Source organism: Cyprinodon tularosa, unplaced genomic scaffold, assembly GCF_016077235.1.
Source record: "Cyprinodon tularosa strain WSP-4 unplaced genomic scaffold, ASM1607723v1 ctg1, whole genome shotgun sequence".
Classification (NCBI taxonomy): domain Eukaryota; kingdom Metazoa; phylum Chordata; class Actinopteri; order Cyprinodontiformes; family Cyprinodontidae; genus Cyprinodon; species Cyprinodon tularosa.
The window spans coordinates 1,344,373-1,363,839 of NW_024037781.1; the positions used below are offsets into that span (position 1 = coordinate 1,344,373).

A 19,467-nucleotide genomic window follows, 5' to 3' on the forward strand; every position below is an offset into this window, starting at 1 on the left:
ATGGCAGTTTTGCTGGGAGCTTGGCAGAGTTTTCTGAACTAACAAAGAAGACTCGGACAGAAAAAAAAAAAAAAAACTGTGCCCACTGTGACTTAACAAGTCTGTACGTCAACCACGTGCACTTCAAATTTAAAGCGCCAAATTTAGTTAAAGCATCAGAGCTATCTTAGGAAATATCTGCTACTGAAAGAGGAACATAAATCATTTTTGATCCAGAACTTTTTAGCAGAACCTGAATGTACCTGTATGTTTCCGAAGTTCTGTGTAATTTGGCTAAATAAAGGCTTTACTGCACATACAGTATAGCTTGACTGCAACGAGTTTTTCCATTTCTTTCTATGTATTATGATCACATATTTTAAGGGTGAAATACGAGGTTCTATTGTGTAGAATTGTGGCTTAATTTACCAAATGAACTTGAACTAGTTAATTTATAGGTTTGTGAACTTGGTTCCTATTTTGAAAAAGGGAACTATGAACGTGAACTAGTACATTTTCATCTGCGTGAACAGAATATTGAGCTCATTCTTTTTAATTATGAACTGGCACAACATTGCAGATATGCATGTATGCCAGCACCAGCATCAGGTCCCTATTAGCTCTATGTTCTTGTACTGATACTCAAAGAGCTCCAATTGAACCAAACCAAAAATCAGTGCGTCAAGAGGTACATATTACGCCCAACGGATAGCATCCGGATACATGTACTACAAAATCTTGAATTTGATGCAACAAAGTGATTTAGAAAGAAAAAAAAAAAGGGAAAATAAACAACACAAAAGACGAAGAAAATTAAGACGAAGAGGACTGATAACACATAAATGCAGAGAGATATTCTTCACTGTTTAGCTAAAAGTGATCTGGATGTATTTAACAGTGAACGGACTTAAAAAAGATCGAACTAATCCATAGAAAGGTCCAGCACTTATGAAACTACCAAATAAATAAAAGTAAAAATCCAACATAATACCAAGTTAAAAGATTTTACTAACAGGAGCAAATTAGAGCCACAAAATGACAAAACTTGCAGTCTGAAGACTGTGGTTTATGTTAGTGATTTGAATAAATACATGACTGAGATGCAGACAGACCTAGCTGCAATATCATGTACTTTATTAACACTACGTTTGTAAAGATGCACATTTCCCACCTGCTGCAAAGCATTCTGACCTTTAGGTTGGACTATACTCGTTAGCCCAGTGTTTCATCACTGTGTGGAGCATATGCTTGGTTCACACAAACATCATTTTGTAGCAAAATTAGGGGACTCTGAATAGTTCACTTCAGGTGAGGAGGTTCTATTTGACAACCAGCATTTAAGAGACAGGTGTTGCAAGTTTAAAAAGAAAATATATTAATGTTTTTGGATTAAAGTAAAATCTAAATGATGACAAAAGGCATCAAATAAAATAAAAATAAAAAATGTATGCTTTTTTCCATAAATAGGATCATCATGACACATCAATTGTGATTTTATGAATAAGAAATAAACGTATACGGCTTTCAGGCACCGACTCGACAGCTGAGTGGTTCATGTTAGTGATGTGAATAAATACATGAGTGAGATGCAGACAGACCTGCATGGAACAGACATGCAGGGTGGGATGTTATCAAAAGAAACAACAGCTTTAGGTTACCAACCTGCAAAAACTCTTAACGTGAAGAGGAGGAACAGTGCCCCCTTGCTTTAGTCAAATGTAACTGCACACACTCAAGTCTCTTAACCTTTACATGAGCATCACACACATGCAGCAGCACAAACAAACATACACACTTCCCTGTTCCATCCGCTGGTACTAATCAACCCATTTTTCTTCTCCTCTCTCATCGGCATCTACCAGCACTGCTGACTGAGTGTGTTCTTCTCTGTGTGCGTTTCTCTGCCCTAAATCTATTGAGATGCTTTTTTTTTTCTTTTTTTTTTTTTGCTGTTGTCATTTATCTTGCGACTGCCTCCCCCTTCCCCTCTGTTTTCTTCATCTCACAATATTCTTCATTTCTTTCTCTGAACAACAGATGCATAATTCAGAAGGAGAGCACAGCATCCTGGCAGAAGAATGCTAACCCAAATACTGCTCACACAACTCATATTTACTGATAGCTCTGAGGACAGTGGTTCATCTATCACTTTAAAAAAAAAATCTTAAAAGCTCTTGAAAGCTAAATCTTTCACTAAATAACTGCACGTTTCTGCATCTGGTGTCTTGTTTTTCCTTACTTTAAGCTACAGAGCTGTGAAACCTCCTGAAAGCTGAACGTGTTTGCAACAGCAGCACTTTCCCTCTCTGCCGATGAATCAGATGCTGTTCAACAGGATGTGTAGAGAATGTGTTTCTCCATGGATGCAAAGTGTGATGAATAGTGACAGCGCGAGAAAAGAGATGGGGTGGAAAGTCTTTATCCAGACTGGGAGAAAATTTGGCTCCTGACGTCCATCAGTATATATTAGAAATACCAATAGATGAGAGCGAGGAGCAGGCGGGTATCTGCACTTTAAAAATCGAACTTTCAGCTAATTGTAATTAGTGATCGTAGTTGGTGTTTAGAGCTGCAGTTTCTTGCTGAATTCTAAACATCCACATTCTTATCAAACACAGCTTTAAAACTTATGGTAGAAAAATAAAAACATCTGATTTTACAGATGTGATGCTTTAGAGGAAATTACATGTTTTAGTTCAAGCTGTAAAGTTAAGAATCATTTGAAAAGAGCCAAATGTAAACTAGAGAGTGAAAGAGGACAAAGCAGGAGGGTCACACACTGAAGGCTTTTATTCAAAGAAACACCTGGACTTGGCTCAAACATCAAGAAATTATGGAAAAAAATATTACAGTCTAATAAATCTGAGCTACATTTCTCAACAAAACTCAAAAGAAAACCATCCCCACAATAATGCAGAGTGGAGGAAGCATGAATCTATGGACTTATGACAAGAGTAAAATACAGTTAAAATAACTGTATACAAAATATAAAGTAGCTTCTGCTTTATCAACGGAACATAAAATATTGAAAAGATTACATCATAAGTCTCAATGCAGAAAGTATAACAGCCAAAATAGCTTAATCCCAGTTTATAACAAAAAAAAAATAAAATAAATAAACATTTTAAGATCACAGCAATTCTTGGCCCTTAGTATCTATTAAAGACATAACAAATTGGTTCTGGTTCTGGTGAAGTTTCAGTCCTTTACTGCACAGAACAAAGAGAAAACATGGGGATCAGAAAAGCCTCCCAGTCGGCCCCAGAAGGTCAGAGAAGGACCACAGTGGTAAATAATGTTGATCCACTTATTATGTATATAGTAGGCTGGTAATAGTTAGATATGCTTGACTAATTAAAAAGAAATCGAACCAAGTCTTTAGTCAGTCATTTACTAGCTAGTCTTTGCATTTCTAAAACATTATTCATAATTTCCACAAAATCTAAACAGTTGTTAGGAAAGAGGATTTTTTTTTTGTTTCCATTAATAGAAGGGTACTTAAAATAAATTTACCAAACCACAAATTTAAACCAAGGCTGTAATAGAGCCAGGATTTCAATTTATATCGCTAGAGTACAGAAAAACAACCAAAACTGGAAGAGTTAAAGAACCATCCAGCTACAGAGAGGAAGCATTTCAGAAAAATCCTCTTATAGGATGATACATGCATGTTTAAGATATATTTAAAGATCTATTAATCAAACTGTGTTTACCTCAGAATTGGGATATAATGATGTCAGGTACAGAATTACAGTTCACCATACCAGGGTGATTCTCCAACCATCAAAGAATTTATAAACCAGGCAGAAATAAGAAAAAAACTTTCTTACAAAGATATTTTGACAGATAAATTACTATCTATATTATACAAAACATGGTTTCATATCAAGTATTTTTGCTTTATGTCATTTAGACAGTCTTTGGACTCTCAGTCCTGCCTAAGAATGAAAATAAATTTGATTCAACAGTAATTGAATTGATAAATATCACAGAAATTCCTTATTTTAATTGGAAAAATATGTGCTTAAAAGATATATTAGTATTTATGTCATCTTTCCCTTGGAATCCGTAACACCACAAAATGTAACTTCTAACTTTTTTTTATTAATCTGTGTCTGTTTAAAACCCCATCAGGTGACATTTGTCAGCAGCAATAGCTCCATCAAAGGATTGAAAATAAGAAAAAAAAAAATCGATGTAAAGATTTGCAAAACCAAGAGTAGATTTACTGGTTGTCATTTCCAACATCTCATATTTCCCTTGTACAAATAATGAGAAATTACAGCTTTATATTGTGTATTTTGTGTATTTCATGCAAAATCTAAAAAAGAGATTAACATTTTAATATGCCATGAATTTTTTAAAGAAATGCTAAATATGGTCATTTCCACACCAATCACTTCCGTCACTGTATATACTATTTATGTAACTTCATGGCAACCACTATCAGTAAATATTTCTACACATTGTGATGAAGAAGTGCACACATGTCACTACCAAATTTCCCAAATGCAATCTGGAAAAACCCCAAAGTGTTTCCAAATAAGACAAGAGATACCTCTAAAAACGAGTGCTGTATCTACCCTGCAGGTCTCCTCCCAATGTGATGTGAAGCAGGTGGCATCCAGAACCCTAACATCATGTGTAAAACAATTACAGGACCCTGTAATCTGAAAATGGACACCCATCCAATCAATTACTGGAAGCAACCTATGACCTATGGATCCACAAACACAACCCAGCTAGCCTAAACAATCAACCTTCAACCAAGTCGAAACACATAAAATCAAAACAATGCAGTAAAAACAAATTATCTCTTGAATTCACTTCTTCAATTTTCCACAAAATTAGGAAATATCTAATCCCTCCCTATTTGCTAAAGATAAACCAAAAAAAAATGACTGTAATGTGACTTCATCCTACAGAGAAAGCACATTTTATATACACATCATTTTAGTTAAATAATCTGAGTTTGTGTTTTTGGCAACATATTGTATTCCTCCTCCTTAAGAGGAATTTGTGTGGTACTACAGAGTGTTAAAGTATCTGAGCACTAACATCTGCAGCATCGGTCAGAGTGATGAAGCATGTGTGCTCCAACTGAAAGCAGAAACCCCAATAAAGCCACAACTACACAAAGCCAGACTCCAGCTGAGGTATTACGGTGCTGGCTATGCCCTGTGACAGGCCACATTATTATTTATGCACGCTCATAAAGGGAGAGGGTAAACTCTTCATGAATCACACAGGCCTGAGAGGGCTTTGAGAAAGATGAGGGGAGGGAGAGAGAGTGGAAGGTGACGGGAAGCAGGGAGGGAAACGAAAAAAGAAAAAAAAACAGTTTGTGGGTGACAAGGGAGCTCCAGGCCTCATATTTCCCAGGTCAGCAACAGGAATATCAAAACCAGCTCGTTCATCATTCCTACAGTGAAAACACATCAGTGTTGTTTACACTGGTTGCTGCTCCACATCTGTAGAAACACACATGTTCACACAACATACAGCGGAGCGAGCGGTCCCTGTGCGCACTCTGGAACTCCTAACCCCTCTCATGAACGTGCACGGCAGCTACATATACACACAAGCACTGAAAGAAATATGACATGCTGCAAATCTCTTCCCCAAAAGTCACAGCTAGAGCCCAATAATCAGCTTTCCCTTCCCTGTGGCCATCGCACTGCCACCTGCTCCTTCCCTGGCTCCCTCCCTTCTCTCAGGATTTGACGGAGAAATAGAAGTAGTGATTAACTCGGAGCTGAGAGGCTGCCGCCCTCTCACCTGTGGCTCTCCCTGCACAGCCTGCTCCTCCTCCTCCACTTCACATTTCCATCCGCCTTCCCTTGACATTACACCTCCTTTTATTCTCCCTCTGCCAGCACACATCTTTAAAAACATGGCATGGATAACTAAAGAAATCCATTGATTTGCTTTGGCCTTTTTATCTCGATGCACATTTACACTTACAAAGACATTATGCAACAAAGGCAATCAATCAAAGGTACATCCATAAATGGAAAAGACGATGTCACAACCTCGCTATGCTTGTCCAAGTATTAATGTGAAGTCAATGACTATCTAATAAAGCATGCCTGACCAGGCGGAGAATAAAAAAATAAAAAAATTGCAGGTGAGTTTCTTTTTTTCCTCTCCTTTAAACACCTTCAGGCTGTGAGTGATGTTGGTTCTCCATGGCAACCGGAGGTACTAAATGTCAGCAGCAAAAAGGCTTGTATATCTGCATCGGCAAGCTCAGCTGAAAAGCAGGAGAATACGGTTAAAATGTCACCTAGATGCAAAGCGATGGATTTTAGTCAAATGTGGGAGTTCATTTGATTTGTTTTATTCAAATCCAAAGGGAAATAAAAAAAAAATAAGGTTTTATTTCTAACAAGTTATTAATAGCTATAGGTTTACGGAAATGCAAACATTTGGTTCATTTCAGTGTTTCACCTTTAAAGAACAGATTATCCTAAAAGAAACTGACATAAAAGATGTACCTCATTAGTGGAGGTGTCTATGTATAGTTTAGTGCTGCAACTAACGATAATTTTTTTTGAGGAATCGATTGATAATTGGATAGCAAAAAGGTTCTTTAAAGAAGATATTTTACTAAATAAAACCAGGTGAAACTAAAACTTTTCCACTTGAGGAGTTCTGGATGGAGCATGTTGATGGACGTAAACAAATTTTTTTCTTTAATGCAAAATGCTTATATTTTTTTCACAATTTTGGTACAATGACTGCTTTAAGTTAGTCGCTCTATCAGCTAAATGCATGTTTTACAGACTCTATACTCCTCCATTAATCGATTACTAAATTTGTTGACAATTATTTCAATAACTGATTAATCATGATTAACCTGATTCATTTTTTCAGTCCTAGTATAGTTCAAATTAAATATAAAAACAGTGCGATAAGACAAATGTATTAAAATAGTTAATCTGCTAGCAGACATTTACTACTACCAAAGGACGTTACAAACCTGCTAAGACAACTAGTGTTGATGCCATTTTTTGGACCCGATACAGATACCCGATACCTGGCTGTGCAATATTGGTCAATACCAAACCGATAGCATTTGTTTGAAATTGACGTGTGAGTGTGTATATATGAAGAACTACATAATAATTGGATGTAAAATAATAGCCATCATGGCTTTGTGAAGCAGGAAAAATACAGTTTCCATCATTTTAGTGCAGTATCGGGGCCCCGTCCAATACTGGTATCGGTGCAACAATAAAGACAACCCAGGTTTTAATATCTAAAATCTACTCAGTCTGCAAAGAGGAATTCTGGTTCTTTCTATAAAATTAATATCTGCCAGCAGAAAATTTCTCTTTGATACAATGATATCTCTGTTGCTTAAAAAGGGTTCTCTATAAAGTCCTCTACAACATTTTTACTTATTATTCTCATTGTCAATTATTTTCCAATTCACTGCTTTCCCATCATTTTAAATCTCCATAACACTTTCTACAACTTTATCATTAATGCTCTGTATGCAAATGTCGGTCAACTTTTTCATGGCTCCTAGAAAAATGTATTTTTGGCTCAAACCATAAAACTTAATCCAAACTTAAATGTTAAGCGTAGACAATCAATGTGAACAAACCGACTGGTCATGTGCAGAAAACAACTAAAACAAATCCCTTTGGCCAAGTTCCAACAGAAATGGGAAATATTTTAACACAATAGGTGGGAGATAGACTGAGCTTCCTATATGACCACATCTGTCACTTTTTCTCTCCATATATGTCAAATTTAAATACACTAATAATGTGAGAGACGTATTGAGAGCCATTACCGTCCACAGAACTCCATTCATTAGGCCAATCAGTTCGGTGATGAGGCTGAGAGGCAACAAAATTGAATGATAATGCCAACAATAAATGTGTGTATATGAATTAAAGTGTGCCTTTGTGAGCAGTACAATGGAAACAGATGTGGCTTCAGCTGTACGATTGTGCCGGGAATCATTAAATATTTAACCGAAATGAGCTGGATTTGGGATTTGCAAGCATTTATCTTCCGGTTGATGGAAAAGTACACACTGTGATACACAAATAAGCACGACAGGGAGTGTGACTCTGTACTGATTTGAGTCATTAGCAGTTAGCTCGAGCAGAGGGAGAAGCTTTCAACGAGCCCCAATATAAAAGCACCTATATACCCTACACTGGGGTAACGCTAAGGAGGGAAACAGATGGTGAAAGGGCGGCAGGTTCAGAGAGAAGATCTGCTTTAAACAAATTGATCCCTAATAGATCATTAGTTCGATGTGATTAGCTGCTCTGCGGGTCGCTCCCACAAAATCAAAACTAACTGAAGAAGCTAATCTTGTCAAGAACACAAGCTGGAGCTGCAGAGTAAAAATCGTTTGAGTGTGTTTAGTTAAAATCTCTTATAAGCAAACGACTTCTTACTTATAAAATAAACTTAAAGTAGAATATATTGGTTAAGTTGAAGGAAATTAAGGTTTTTAAAGCAGTGAAAATTGAACAGAGGTCTGCTCAGCAGTCATCCAGGAACAGAAGGAGGGAAAAAAAAAAAAAAAAAAAGAAAAAAAAGAGTGTGGCCCATTTTTCACCTTAACTGATTGGACTGGATATGAAAGGATGAATCAGAGCAGCAGGCAGGATGCCCATGGCAGATCTGGAGGGTAGGGTCTTCAAAATAAACCACACTTCTCGTTTGAATCATTTGACTTATCTACACTGGTGGGGGGAAACAGTGAGCGAAAAATAAAAGGCATTAATGGAAGAAAACATGTTTAAAGCAATTAATTGAGAGTTTGGCAAAGTTTTACTTCACAATCGAAAAGCCCTAAACATACAGCCAAATCAACAATTAAAGAGTTCAGATCCCTTACAACGGCCTAGTCACAGTTTAAACTGAAATTGGAAAAGACTTGTAAGTTGATCTGCCTTTTTTTTTTTTTTTAAATCATTATTCAGTTCTAAATGTATATTACATCTACTGCTGCAGTAGGAACGTTGGCTCAATGAGGCTAAGGACAAATGGACCCTCCTCCTTTCTTTATCTGCAAATTAAACAGAATTTTCTTCTACTTCACAATTACACATTTCCTTGTTTCAATTTAGTATTTGATATTCCAGGAAAAAACATTAAAGTCTGCAGCTTTAGCGTTCCACCAGATGAAAAGGTTTAAAAGATGTGACCCTAATAAGATCTCCTGATCTGCATTGGACTGCATGCAATGAAAAGTATCGTCCATATCCTCTAGTTTACTTGGCATATGGACAATGAACCTAAAAAAAAAAAAAAAAAAAAAGAAAAAAGACTTTTTGGCCCAAGCAAGCCACCCCCCAGGTCTCTCCTGCTGGATCACAGCAGGCACAGGAAGGTCAGGTCACATTCTGACCGTCTCGCTCCATTAGAAGCTAATAGCTGGTGAGATTGTGACACTTAGGGCAACACAGAGTGGGCAGCACTTTGCGGCGGTACCCAAAAAAACAAACAAAAAACAAACATCAGAGGATGAGGACCTAAAATCACAGACAGGGTCGCACAAATTTATGCAGAGGAAACTGAAACTAGCCTTATCCTGACTGAAACCCAGGCTTTTGCTTCACTGAACTGACAAATCACATTGGAGGGGTGCCATTATTCAAAGTCAAAAGGTAGAGCGACGGATCATGTAAAGAAATTAAAATCCTAAGTGCAACTTTATGAGAAAAACCAACATGCATGGAGTTAAATGAAAAGCAGGCTGGCACGGCGAGAATCTCTTCTCCTTAAGCCTTCATTGAGTTCGCTGAATGTAATTACAATCAAAGCGGGTTTAGCTGAAAGTGTGTCTGAGAGCAGCTGAGTGCATGGGGGGCTATAGTTAATTGAATATAATCAGATGGAGAGCTGTTGTGGAGCTCAGATGGGAGGGCTGCATCAAGGTCGACCTGATGAGATTTGATCGAATCAGCTTAAGGGACCAGATCCCGTCAGGCGAACCTCTCCAGTCGGATCCGATCAGATCCGCAGGGGGTTTATGTATCCGGGAAAATCCGACGAAACTAAAATAGTCATCGTTCATGATAAAGAAAAAGACAAACCTCCAGATTTGTTATGAATATTCAAATGTGTTGTATGGATCATAATGTCAACGCAGAGTGGGTATAGATTCTGATTACGCTGCCACTTGTGTCACATTTTTTAATCAGTGCACTCGAGCCTCGCGGTCCCGCTCATCACCGGCCATTCAAGCACATGTGCTGAGCTGTGGGACCATTCAGACGCCAGTCAAACCGCGGAGTGATTGAGAAGGAGAGAGGGAGGCGGCGGCGTAGCGGCGAGATGTCACAGAGCATCGAAGGCTAATCAAGCATGTCTGAGCCTCGCAATCACCTCCCATTCAGCAAACTTTTTCCCTGCAGCAGGTTAGCACATTTAAGTAATGCTTTATTGTTGCCTGTCTGGAGGGGGGGGTGACATTTGACTTGTAATTAATGACTTCAGACAAAATTCACCTGCAGCTGCTGGAAACGAAGTATGAAAAAAAAATAAAGGATTTGATTTTTCTTTTGATTTCAAGAGCAGAAAGGTTAGAATTAATTTACACCCCATGGATTTTTTATTTAATCTAAAACTTTATATGCTAATGAATCATAGATCCACAGCAGCAACAGGATAAATAACCTAAAAAAAAACATAGCTCTTCTTTAAGTCACCTCGCTTTTTATTTTTATATTTTTTATTTTTTTTTCAGCAATCCTTGCAACAGAGTGGAGCTGTAGACATTTCAAGAAGTCTTCTGGGATGTGAACATTTCCATTCGTGAACCTGAGGGAACCACTGGAGGTCCACGGATGCCTTGTAGGTTCTGTGATTAAAAGGCTAATTAAAAGGAGTCAGAAAATTATTCCAGGGTTTTTAATATCAAATTTCCCAGGGCATTACATTTTATTTGCCTGCTCTGGAGTGCAGAGGGGGGGGGGGTCAGTTTTAGATTTTTTTTTTTTTTTTTTATAATCATGATTTTTTTATGTTTTATTAATTAAAATATTTGACAGTTTGGAATTGTATGGTCAATATTACCTAAATATTAAACCCATAAGAATAGAAAGAGACAGGTTGATTTACTAAATGATTTATACAACAAACTGTTTAGGTTACCTAAAAAGTAAAATATTTAAAATAGCACATTCCATGCAGAACTTAAGTATTTTTACGCTAAATCTTTGAACACAAATGACGTTTAAGAACAATGGTGCTTTTAAAACCTATAAAACCAAGTAAAACATCAGTATCACAACAAAAAGACTGTTGGAGAATAAGGTGATAAATGATGTGTTTTGAATTACCAAACTACAATACGGCAGCTTTAAGAGCAAACTAAAATGCTGTTTAAGATCTTGATGACCTCTTAATAAATAAAAACAATGAAAAGGCTGAATTATTCCCTAGTGTCGATATCAGAAGCACTTTAGAAGTGAGGAGAAAAAGGTTAGAGATCCAACTCTCCTCTTTGGTGGAAAATCAAGGTCCTAGCCTCTGGAGGAAGAGTGGGGAGGTTTAGAATCCAACATGCTTGAGGTCCAGTTTAAAGTTTTCACAGTTAATGAAGATTTAAAGAGCCATGCCAGCTAATGGTGGTGGTCAATTTAATGTCTTGTGCTGCTTTGTGTAATAAAGCTAAATTGGAAACTACTTAAAGAGCAAATTGCAGGTAAAAATGTTGGCAAAATACAAACTCTGGTCTAATGGATCATATTTGAAAAGTTTATTCAGGATTTGAAGTGTCTTGGCCACCATGAAGATGTTAATTTACCTTAAAATGTGACATTTCTTAGAGTGTTTCTAAAACAAATAAAGTTGTGTCATTTGCAATCATGCAGGGGGGTCAAATAGTCAGCGCTGCTTCAGCTCTGTGTGGAGACTAGGTAGATATCTGTTAGGCTTGTCCCGATCCGATCCATGTATCGGATCGGGACGCCGATATTGGCAAAAAAATGCGTATCGGCAAAGCATGTAAAATGCCGATCCAGACTGCCAATCCAGTTTTTAAAAAAAAATCCGGTCCGTATTTTCCAGTTTCGCCGATTGAAACAATCCATTCCACTATTTTGCGCCAGTGTTCCCCTGTTTTTCATTTTTATTAAAACTTACAGTAATACTTGCACCTTTAACTGTTTACGGTTTTACTGCTCACTGTGCAATTTCAGATTGCTATTCATAATTTTGTCCAGTTTGTGTTTATCTCTTAATAAACAGGTAAGTTTGTTGTTACCAAGCATTGTGTTTTATTCAATCTCACCTAATTTAGCTGGCTAGATGTTATCAAGAGTACTAAAACCCTTTTCAACATGAGTCTTACAACTAAGGCTAAATACTTTAACTTAAACTTAAATACATGCTTGGATAGGCTGGTATCGGCCAGTATCGGTATCGGATCGGAAGTCCAAAAACAATATCGGTATCGGATCTGAAGTGCAAAAACCTGGATCGGGACATCTCTAATATCTGTGCCCATCTTTGATACAGAAGTAGCATTTTCCTCACAAAAAACAAACCAATAAGCCACAATAGTTCATAAATATGTACATCTTGGTTTTTAAAACTGATTCCTTTCTAAACACTGCTAAAAGTGGGGCTTTAACCTGAAATCTGCTCTTTAGAAGCAACAGAACCTACTGAACTCACAATTCCTTCGCTTGATTGGCCAGCAACCAGACCTGACCTAACCCCCTAAGATAAGCTGAAGGCCTGTTATGACTGAACGCCTCAGCAAAGCCTCAGACCGATGGCCTCCATCATGTGGCAGACTGATGAAGCAATAGGAGCTCTGACCTGACATGAATATGCAGTACACCAACAAACACCCAGATGCCATTTCATTAAAAAAAAACAATATTTTTTTTGCTTTAAGCCTGATCTTCAAAATTAAATGAAAGTCTTAAAATATTCCACTGTGAGCATTAAAACCAGGTAATGAGTTTCACTGTAAAGTAAAAGCAGTAATAACTAGTAGATCTACTACAGTATATATAGGATTTTTAACGACTCCACAGAAACCATGGTTGAGGTTTTTCTTCCTAAAGAAAAGTCATGATTACATTGTAGGTCAATGGTTAAAAAAGAGCAACACAGGGAACATAATGACTCATTTTACTTGAGTTTGGATTTTCATTTGTTTCTTGGTGGAGGTTGGTGTACAGCACATAGGCATCTATATTGCTGTGGAGAAGCAGGAATAATAGGATATATAGAGCCAGAACAGTTTATTTTTTTTCTTAAGTTTTCAAATGAGAACTTCAAGTTAGGCTACATTAATTGGAGACGGGGGCACTCTGTACTGTACATTGTGTTATGAACGACGGTACCACCGAGCTGAAGAGATGGACCCAGGGTTGACTGATGAAGCAAAGCAAATGAGGGTGCTTTTTCCCTAAGCTTCTGAAAGCTCCATAAACTGGCTGTCTGCTCTGTTTCCTGTTTGTCCTGCCCTGATTAGCTTCCTCTGAGCTCATTTCACCCTGTTTAATTACATTCCTAATTAACACAATAAACTTCATGAAGGAATTTCATGTTAAAAGTTTTGGTATCTACTGTAACCTTTTACCTCAAAAGGTTTAACAGTGAGTTCTTAGTATTGATGTATTTATTTCTGTTTACTTCCTGTTCAGCCTCATGAGGTGTCTTTACTTGCCTCATTTTATCAGGAAGGTTTTTTTTTCTTTTTAGTGCAGGAGCAAGCAGTAATGCATACAACTGCTTAGATTTGAATTTGTGGTGTACAAGGTATATTTTTTCTTCTTAGAAAGCATTACATACATCTCTATTGTTACCAGTAGCCATTTATCCCGGTCTGGCGGTGGTCATTATGTTTAGGGCTGAAACAATTAATCAAATTAACCGATTATTGAAATAATCGTCATGTAATTTAGTAATCGATCAATTGTTAACTGGAGTATAGAGACTCTTAAACATGCCTTTAGCTGACAGAGACACCCACTTAGCACAGTAATTATACCAAGATTGCAAAATATTTTGCATTTTAAGATTCAAAAAAACTTTTTCGTTGATCAATAGGCTCTATCCAGAACTCCAAGTTGAAAAGTTTTAGCTTCACCTGGTTTGATTTCATAAAGTCTTCTTTAAAGAACTTCTGGCTATTTGATTATTAATCAATTGATCCAAAACTATGTTAGGCCTGATTAAATGTAAAGTCAAATAAAGAAATGGCTTGAATTAAAGAATGATAGATATACTGTAGATAGGTTTTTTAAGGCAGACGATGGTTTGACAGTAAAGAGGCTCTGATTTTTTATTTTTATTTTATATGATAAAAATGACACAAACGTTTCACGACTCATTTTGAACAAAACAAATAAAACATCTATAAAAAAATTAAGAAAAACATTTGCATGATGCAAAAATAAAAAAAATCAGCCAAAAATATCAGCCGGCCGATTCATTGAACTAGTAGAAGATTAAATGCAAACAGAACCATGTGGGTATCAAATCTGAGTCTTTTAAACCAAACTTCCTGATCTTAAATCAACACATTGAAACAGACACATTTTTTGTTCTTACTTAGTATCCTAATTGAAATTAGAGCTGAAGGAGTCATGAAGAACTCACTAATTCATTCCCTCTTTGCTTCTCTCCACCATTAAAGCACCTGATGGGGGTCAGCTGCTTTAACCAATATACGTCCAGCTGCCATTTAGAGCTGCAGGGCAAACATAGAACAGTGCTGCATCAAAGTGGAGGACGCTATCATAATAGACTCAGCAGTGACCTGGAGGGGTCTATCTACAGTGCGCTCTTTTGTGTGGTCACACCTAAAGCAGCAACCTTTGTCTTCTCCACATTAATCAGATTGATATTAATATTCATAAGCAGGCTGGTGGGCTGTGTCTGCAGACGGGGGGTTAACGAACACTTTGTCCGTGCACGCTGCGGTGTACATGTGCATGCATGTCGAAGATGCGGGGGGGCCGAGCTGTAATCAAATCACAACCTCCCCCTCATCTTCGCCCTCATCAACCACCAGTGGCGCCTCCTTGCGTACACACCAACGCGCCGCCCTGCGGGCTGCCACTGCAGTTCAGCACAGACGCCGCGGACAGCTGAAATGTGTCTGTGTGCTGAATAATAGTCGAGGGTTTTCCCTCTCACATAAAGAGGTCCGGACTCACGGCAATGCCGAGCACCAGGAGTACAAATAACTAACCATTATCTCTCATTAGCATCCGTGGCTAACACAGGGCCCACACTGTGTGGCAGAGGGCCCTCACGCTGGGACCACTCCTGTTTGATTGATGGTGAAACAGCACCGGCCGCAATAATGTGACCGAAAAAAAAAAAAGAAAGGGGCTAACGATACATCCACTGGATGAGGCGAGGTAATAAAATTGTAGCCAAACAAAAGGAAGTGGGGCTATCAAGAATGCCAGGCACAGCTCATTAATCTAGGAGAGCTGAAGCTGTTTGGAGGCCTGGAGATAAGTCCAATGACTGGCACGTCATGAAGATCGCAGAAGCTTGTCCTCTTTCAGCTGCTATCGCTTCATCAGCTGCTAAAACAAAAGAGATGAAATGAGAGAGCAGAATAAAGGAGATGGGGGGGGGGGGGGGTGGATCAAGGCTCGATATAGGTTCATGGCATCCAAACTTTCATTTAGTAACATAATATTAAACCACAACGACAAAGATATAATTCAAGCTTTTGTTTCGATCTTGATTTAGCCTCAAAAATATCCCTTGGAAATTGGAATAATCCAAATAAGAAAAAAACTACGAAAAGAATGTCATGGCACACAATTAAAAGTATGACTGCTAATTTAACAGTTACTCAGCAGTCGGTCCTTCACAATAAATCACTAAAGGTCGCTGTTAAAAAGGCTCATAGTTCACAGAATGGATTACTTAAGTTAATCATGAAAGGTTTAATGCAGGCATCCTGAAAGTTGGTCCTCGAGGGCCACTGTCCTGCAGGTTTTAGAGGTTTCCCTGCATTAGCACAGCTCAGTCTGATGATTGCAGTTCAGCAAAAGCCTGTTAATCAGTTTTCAATTCAAATCAGCTGTTCTGAAGCAAGGAAACCTCTAAAACCTACAGGACAGCGGCCCTCCAGGACCGACTTTAGGGATGTCTGGTTTAGTGGTGGTAGAATAAAAGTGCAGTAAAATGATTGCAAAACAAAAACAAAGCTGTGAGCCAATGATCAGATGTTGAGGACTAAGTTGAACTTTTAATTTACTGAAGTGAAGGTTTTTATTAACTTGAAAAACGTATTGAAAAAAGATTTGAATAAAAGCAAGAGAGCAACTTTATTGCCCTCGTTGGTATAAAAATCAATACAGAGCAGAATAAAAAAGAACACAACCTGTTTAATTCCCTTTGTAGCCTTCTGCTGCTGAACATTTCCCCCTGATCACCAAAGTTGCCAACAAATTACTTGTATTTAAACAGAAGTTATGCTTTTTTGGCATCTTTAATACTTTGCTGTTATAGAGAAACCAGCAGAGTCTTAGACTTAAAAGATGCTTCAGCAGGTTTGTAGAGGCTCTCAGCTTTTGGGAGCTGCCACTTTGCAGCACAGCTTGCATAAAGGCTTATCCACAGCTTTTCCTGTTAAGTCGTCTTTGCAGCAAAAACGCCAAACAATACTTTTGTCTTCCAGCTACGGAGGGTCACAAAGCCTCTTCTGTGGAGTTTTAAACTTGCAGCACCAGCTGAAGGTTTTGACTCTGAGCCATCACAGTTTAGGGGATTCTCTAAAAGGGACTGGGAGGACTGTGTCATTACAGTTGATGTATTGATTCTGATGAAAATAAGTCATCAAAAATTGAAAATATTTGCATCAAAGTGCATTATTATCAAACCCAAAACAGAGATGCACTTGCAACAACATACATAGGTTTAGTCAAAACTATAATCGCTTAAAAAAAAAGCAGATCCTAAACATGTGAGTCATGCCTCCCCATTGGTCTGAAAAATAAACAATCAAACCTCTGGCTCCACAGCACAAAGGGATAGTAATCCTACTGGAGCTGCATTATAGCAGAACATAAAGCTTTTATACATTTATTATTTAAATTTGTCCTCTGTTTTTCCTTTCCGCGTAACCCTATATAGTGTATACAATCTAAAGCTACAATCTGCAGCATTAAACAAAAATGGTATCCTGGAATTGCACGGGTCTATTGAATTTTCCTTTTCATTTGGCTTTCTTGTGACCGAGTGTTCATAATTCATTATTCATCTGGACTCCAAGCTTATGAATATGGATCGCAGGGAGTTTATTAGCACATCTCTGGAATATATTTTAATAAAATAGCAGAGAGGACCAAAATTACCTCACTGCCAAAATGAAACGTCAGTGAGAAAAGAAGCTCAGGGAGGGGGAAATCAGGAAATGAAATGCTTCTTTTTTTAATTCTTTTTTAACATCCTTACAAGTATTTCCAATAAAAGCAAGACTTGGATTACAAGTTCCATCTTTCTGCTGAGCTGAAACCAGAAATGAGGAGTCCATACAAATTTGCTGCAGGCTCTGAGCCCCTTCGCTAAAAAGATGCAGGATTTTACTCTTCAACAATAAAGCAGCATCACTTTCATCACAACAGCTACCATTTTGACAATAGTATCTCCATCCAGACTAAAATGTCTATCCATCAGCTGTCAAAACTGTTCTGCTCCTTACCTTTTCTCTGTCTTCCACCAGATCACCAAGCAGGTCGTCAATATCCAGGATACCTCCATCTTCGTACTCCAAGTGGTGAATATTAACAGGAACCTCCCCATGTTGCTGGGGGAAAAAAAATCATATCCAGATTACTCGAAGAAAACTTCAACAAACAAAAACAAGGTACTTTCTAGATAAACAAATGATTGGTCTGCCTTTAATGAAATATAAAGGGAGCAGAAAAGAAACATATTTCAAGATGTAAAATCCTGACAGTATTAAAAGGTTATCTTGGGGCTGTATTTTCACACAGATGGAGTATTTATTATAAATCCAGCAGGAAATGAAATGACTCAATTATTTCCATATATTCAAAAAAGCATATCTTTTTCTGACCCTTTATCTAATTTTCTTTACCACTATAATGTAACTAAGTGTGTGCGAGTGTGAGTTTGTGTTAACCAAATATTTCCGTATTTTAGTGTTTTGAATTTTTTTTTTTTTTATGGAAGAATCTGAAAGCCATTAGTCATTTTGACAGCTTAAAATTCACCCCCTGACCCCTCAGTAGGATATAGGGTAATAATACGCTTATTTAACCAGCTTTCCTCCGGCTGGATCAGAAAACCCCTCATTTGGTTAAATATTGACAGGTTTTAAAAGTTTCCCTGATGTTGTACTTCCCTGTCTCTGGTGTGGCGGCAGAGCATGCATTCAGCCTCCAGGACATAAAAACAATGACGAGAAGTCAAGACAAAAGCCTCTGCAGGAGTCCAAAATCATACATTTAATAACGCACAAGCAAATGAGGAATTCAGATCCAGGTGGAGCAGGAGGAATCTAATAGGGTTTTTGTCCAAGCAGAAAATAAATACTCATATTAATCTTGTTGATGTGAATTCAAATTAATGATTTATTTGGTTTAAATATTAACATTAAAAAGTAAGGTAAAGGGTAAAAGTAAGTTATGATGGATTTTTCTTTCTCTGCGTGTCAAAATTCTATGGAAAGGTCAAGCACAACCTCTGTTCTAGACTGAAAATAGTGGTCATGTCTAACTGAAAAAAAACTGTACAGGTCCAATGTGGTGATGAGGAAAAATTGAAAATAAATAATGCTGCAAGTAAAGCAACTTGAGACAAGAAATAAATATAATGTATTAGCATTTTAGCGGTTCCCAGACGTCTCTGAGGTTGTAACAGGAATCTTTTGGACCTCAAGAGACACTCTCCCAGTTTTGGGGGTCATACCCTCAACTTCTCCGATTACCACTGGGAACACTGAAACTTCAACTATCCTCAATGTCTCCATTTCCTCTTAAAGTTCCTGATATTTCTTCAACTTCTCTCATTTTGTCTTCTTTATGCTGGTGTCATCATGGATAATGTTATCCATCGCTACCTCCACTTTCTGTGGTTTGTCACCGGTTTGTTCAGGCTTTCCCTCCAAGTCAGGATAAGTTCAACCAGATATCAACCTTTTCATTCTTCACCCCTTTTGGCAAGCCTCTAGGACTCCTAACCTATACTTTCCATCTGCACCACAACCTCGAAAGTGCTCAAAATTCTCATTTAGCACCCATGAACTTGGTAACTTTGCATGCTTAATCCACAGGGGTTCATATGTCACCCACCCTATGCAGCTTCTTTCACTCTCCTGAGAAGGCTTTCCATGAGTTTAATGGATGTCTGTACAGGATATATATTTTATAGTTGCATTTCTAACGATCAGACACTGGTCTTTGGTAAGTAGGTCTCGCTCATAATCTCCACCATCATTCATCCCAGAAGGCATTTCATTTGTTTGAGGTAAGGACTCTATGCAGGCTAAACCATCTC

The 19,467-nt window shown here is 37.8% G+C and overlaps 1 protein-coding gene across 2 annotated transcripts in view; it reads right to left on the reverse strand.

Moving 5' to 3' along the window:
- pard3ba (par-3 family cell polarity regulator beta a) overlaps nucleotides 1-19,467 on the reverse strand; it is a 176,778-nt gene that overhangs the window by 149,622 nt on the left and 7,689 nt on the right. For both annotated transcript variants that reach the window (XM_038280701.1, XM_038280628.1), the window contains exon 2: nucleotides 17,648-17,752. In XM_038280701.1, coding sequence (XP_038136629.1) covers nucleotides 17,648-17,752 — 105 coding nt within the window. The remainder of the gene's footprint in view (nucleotides 1-17,647; nucleotides 17,753-19,467) is intronic.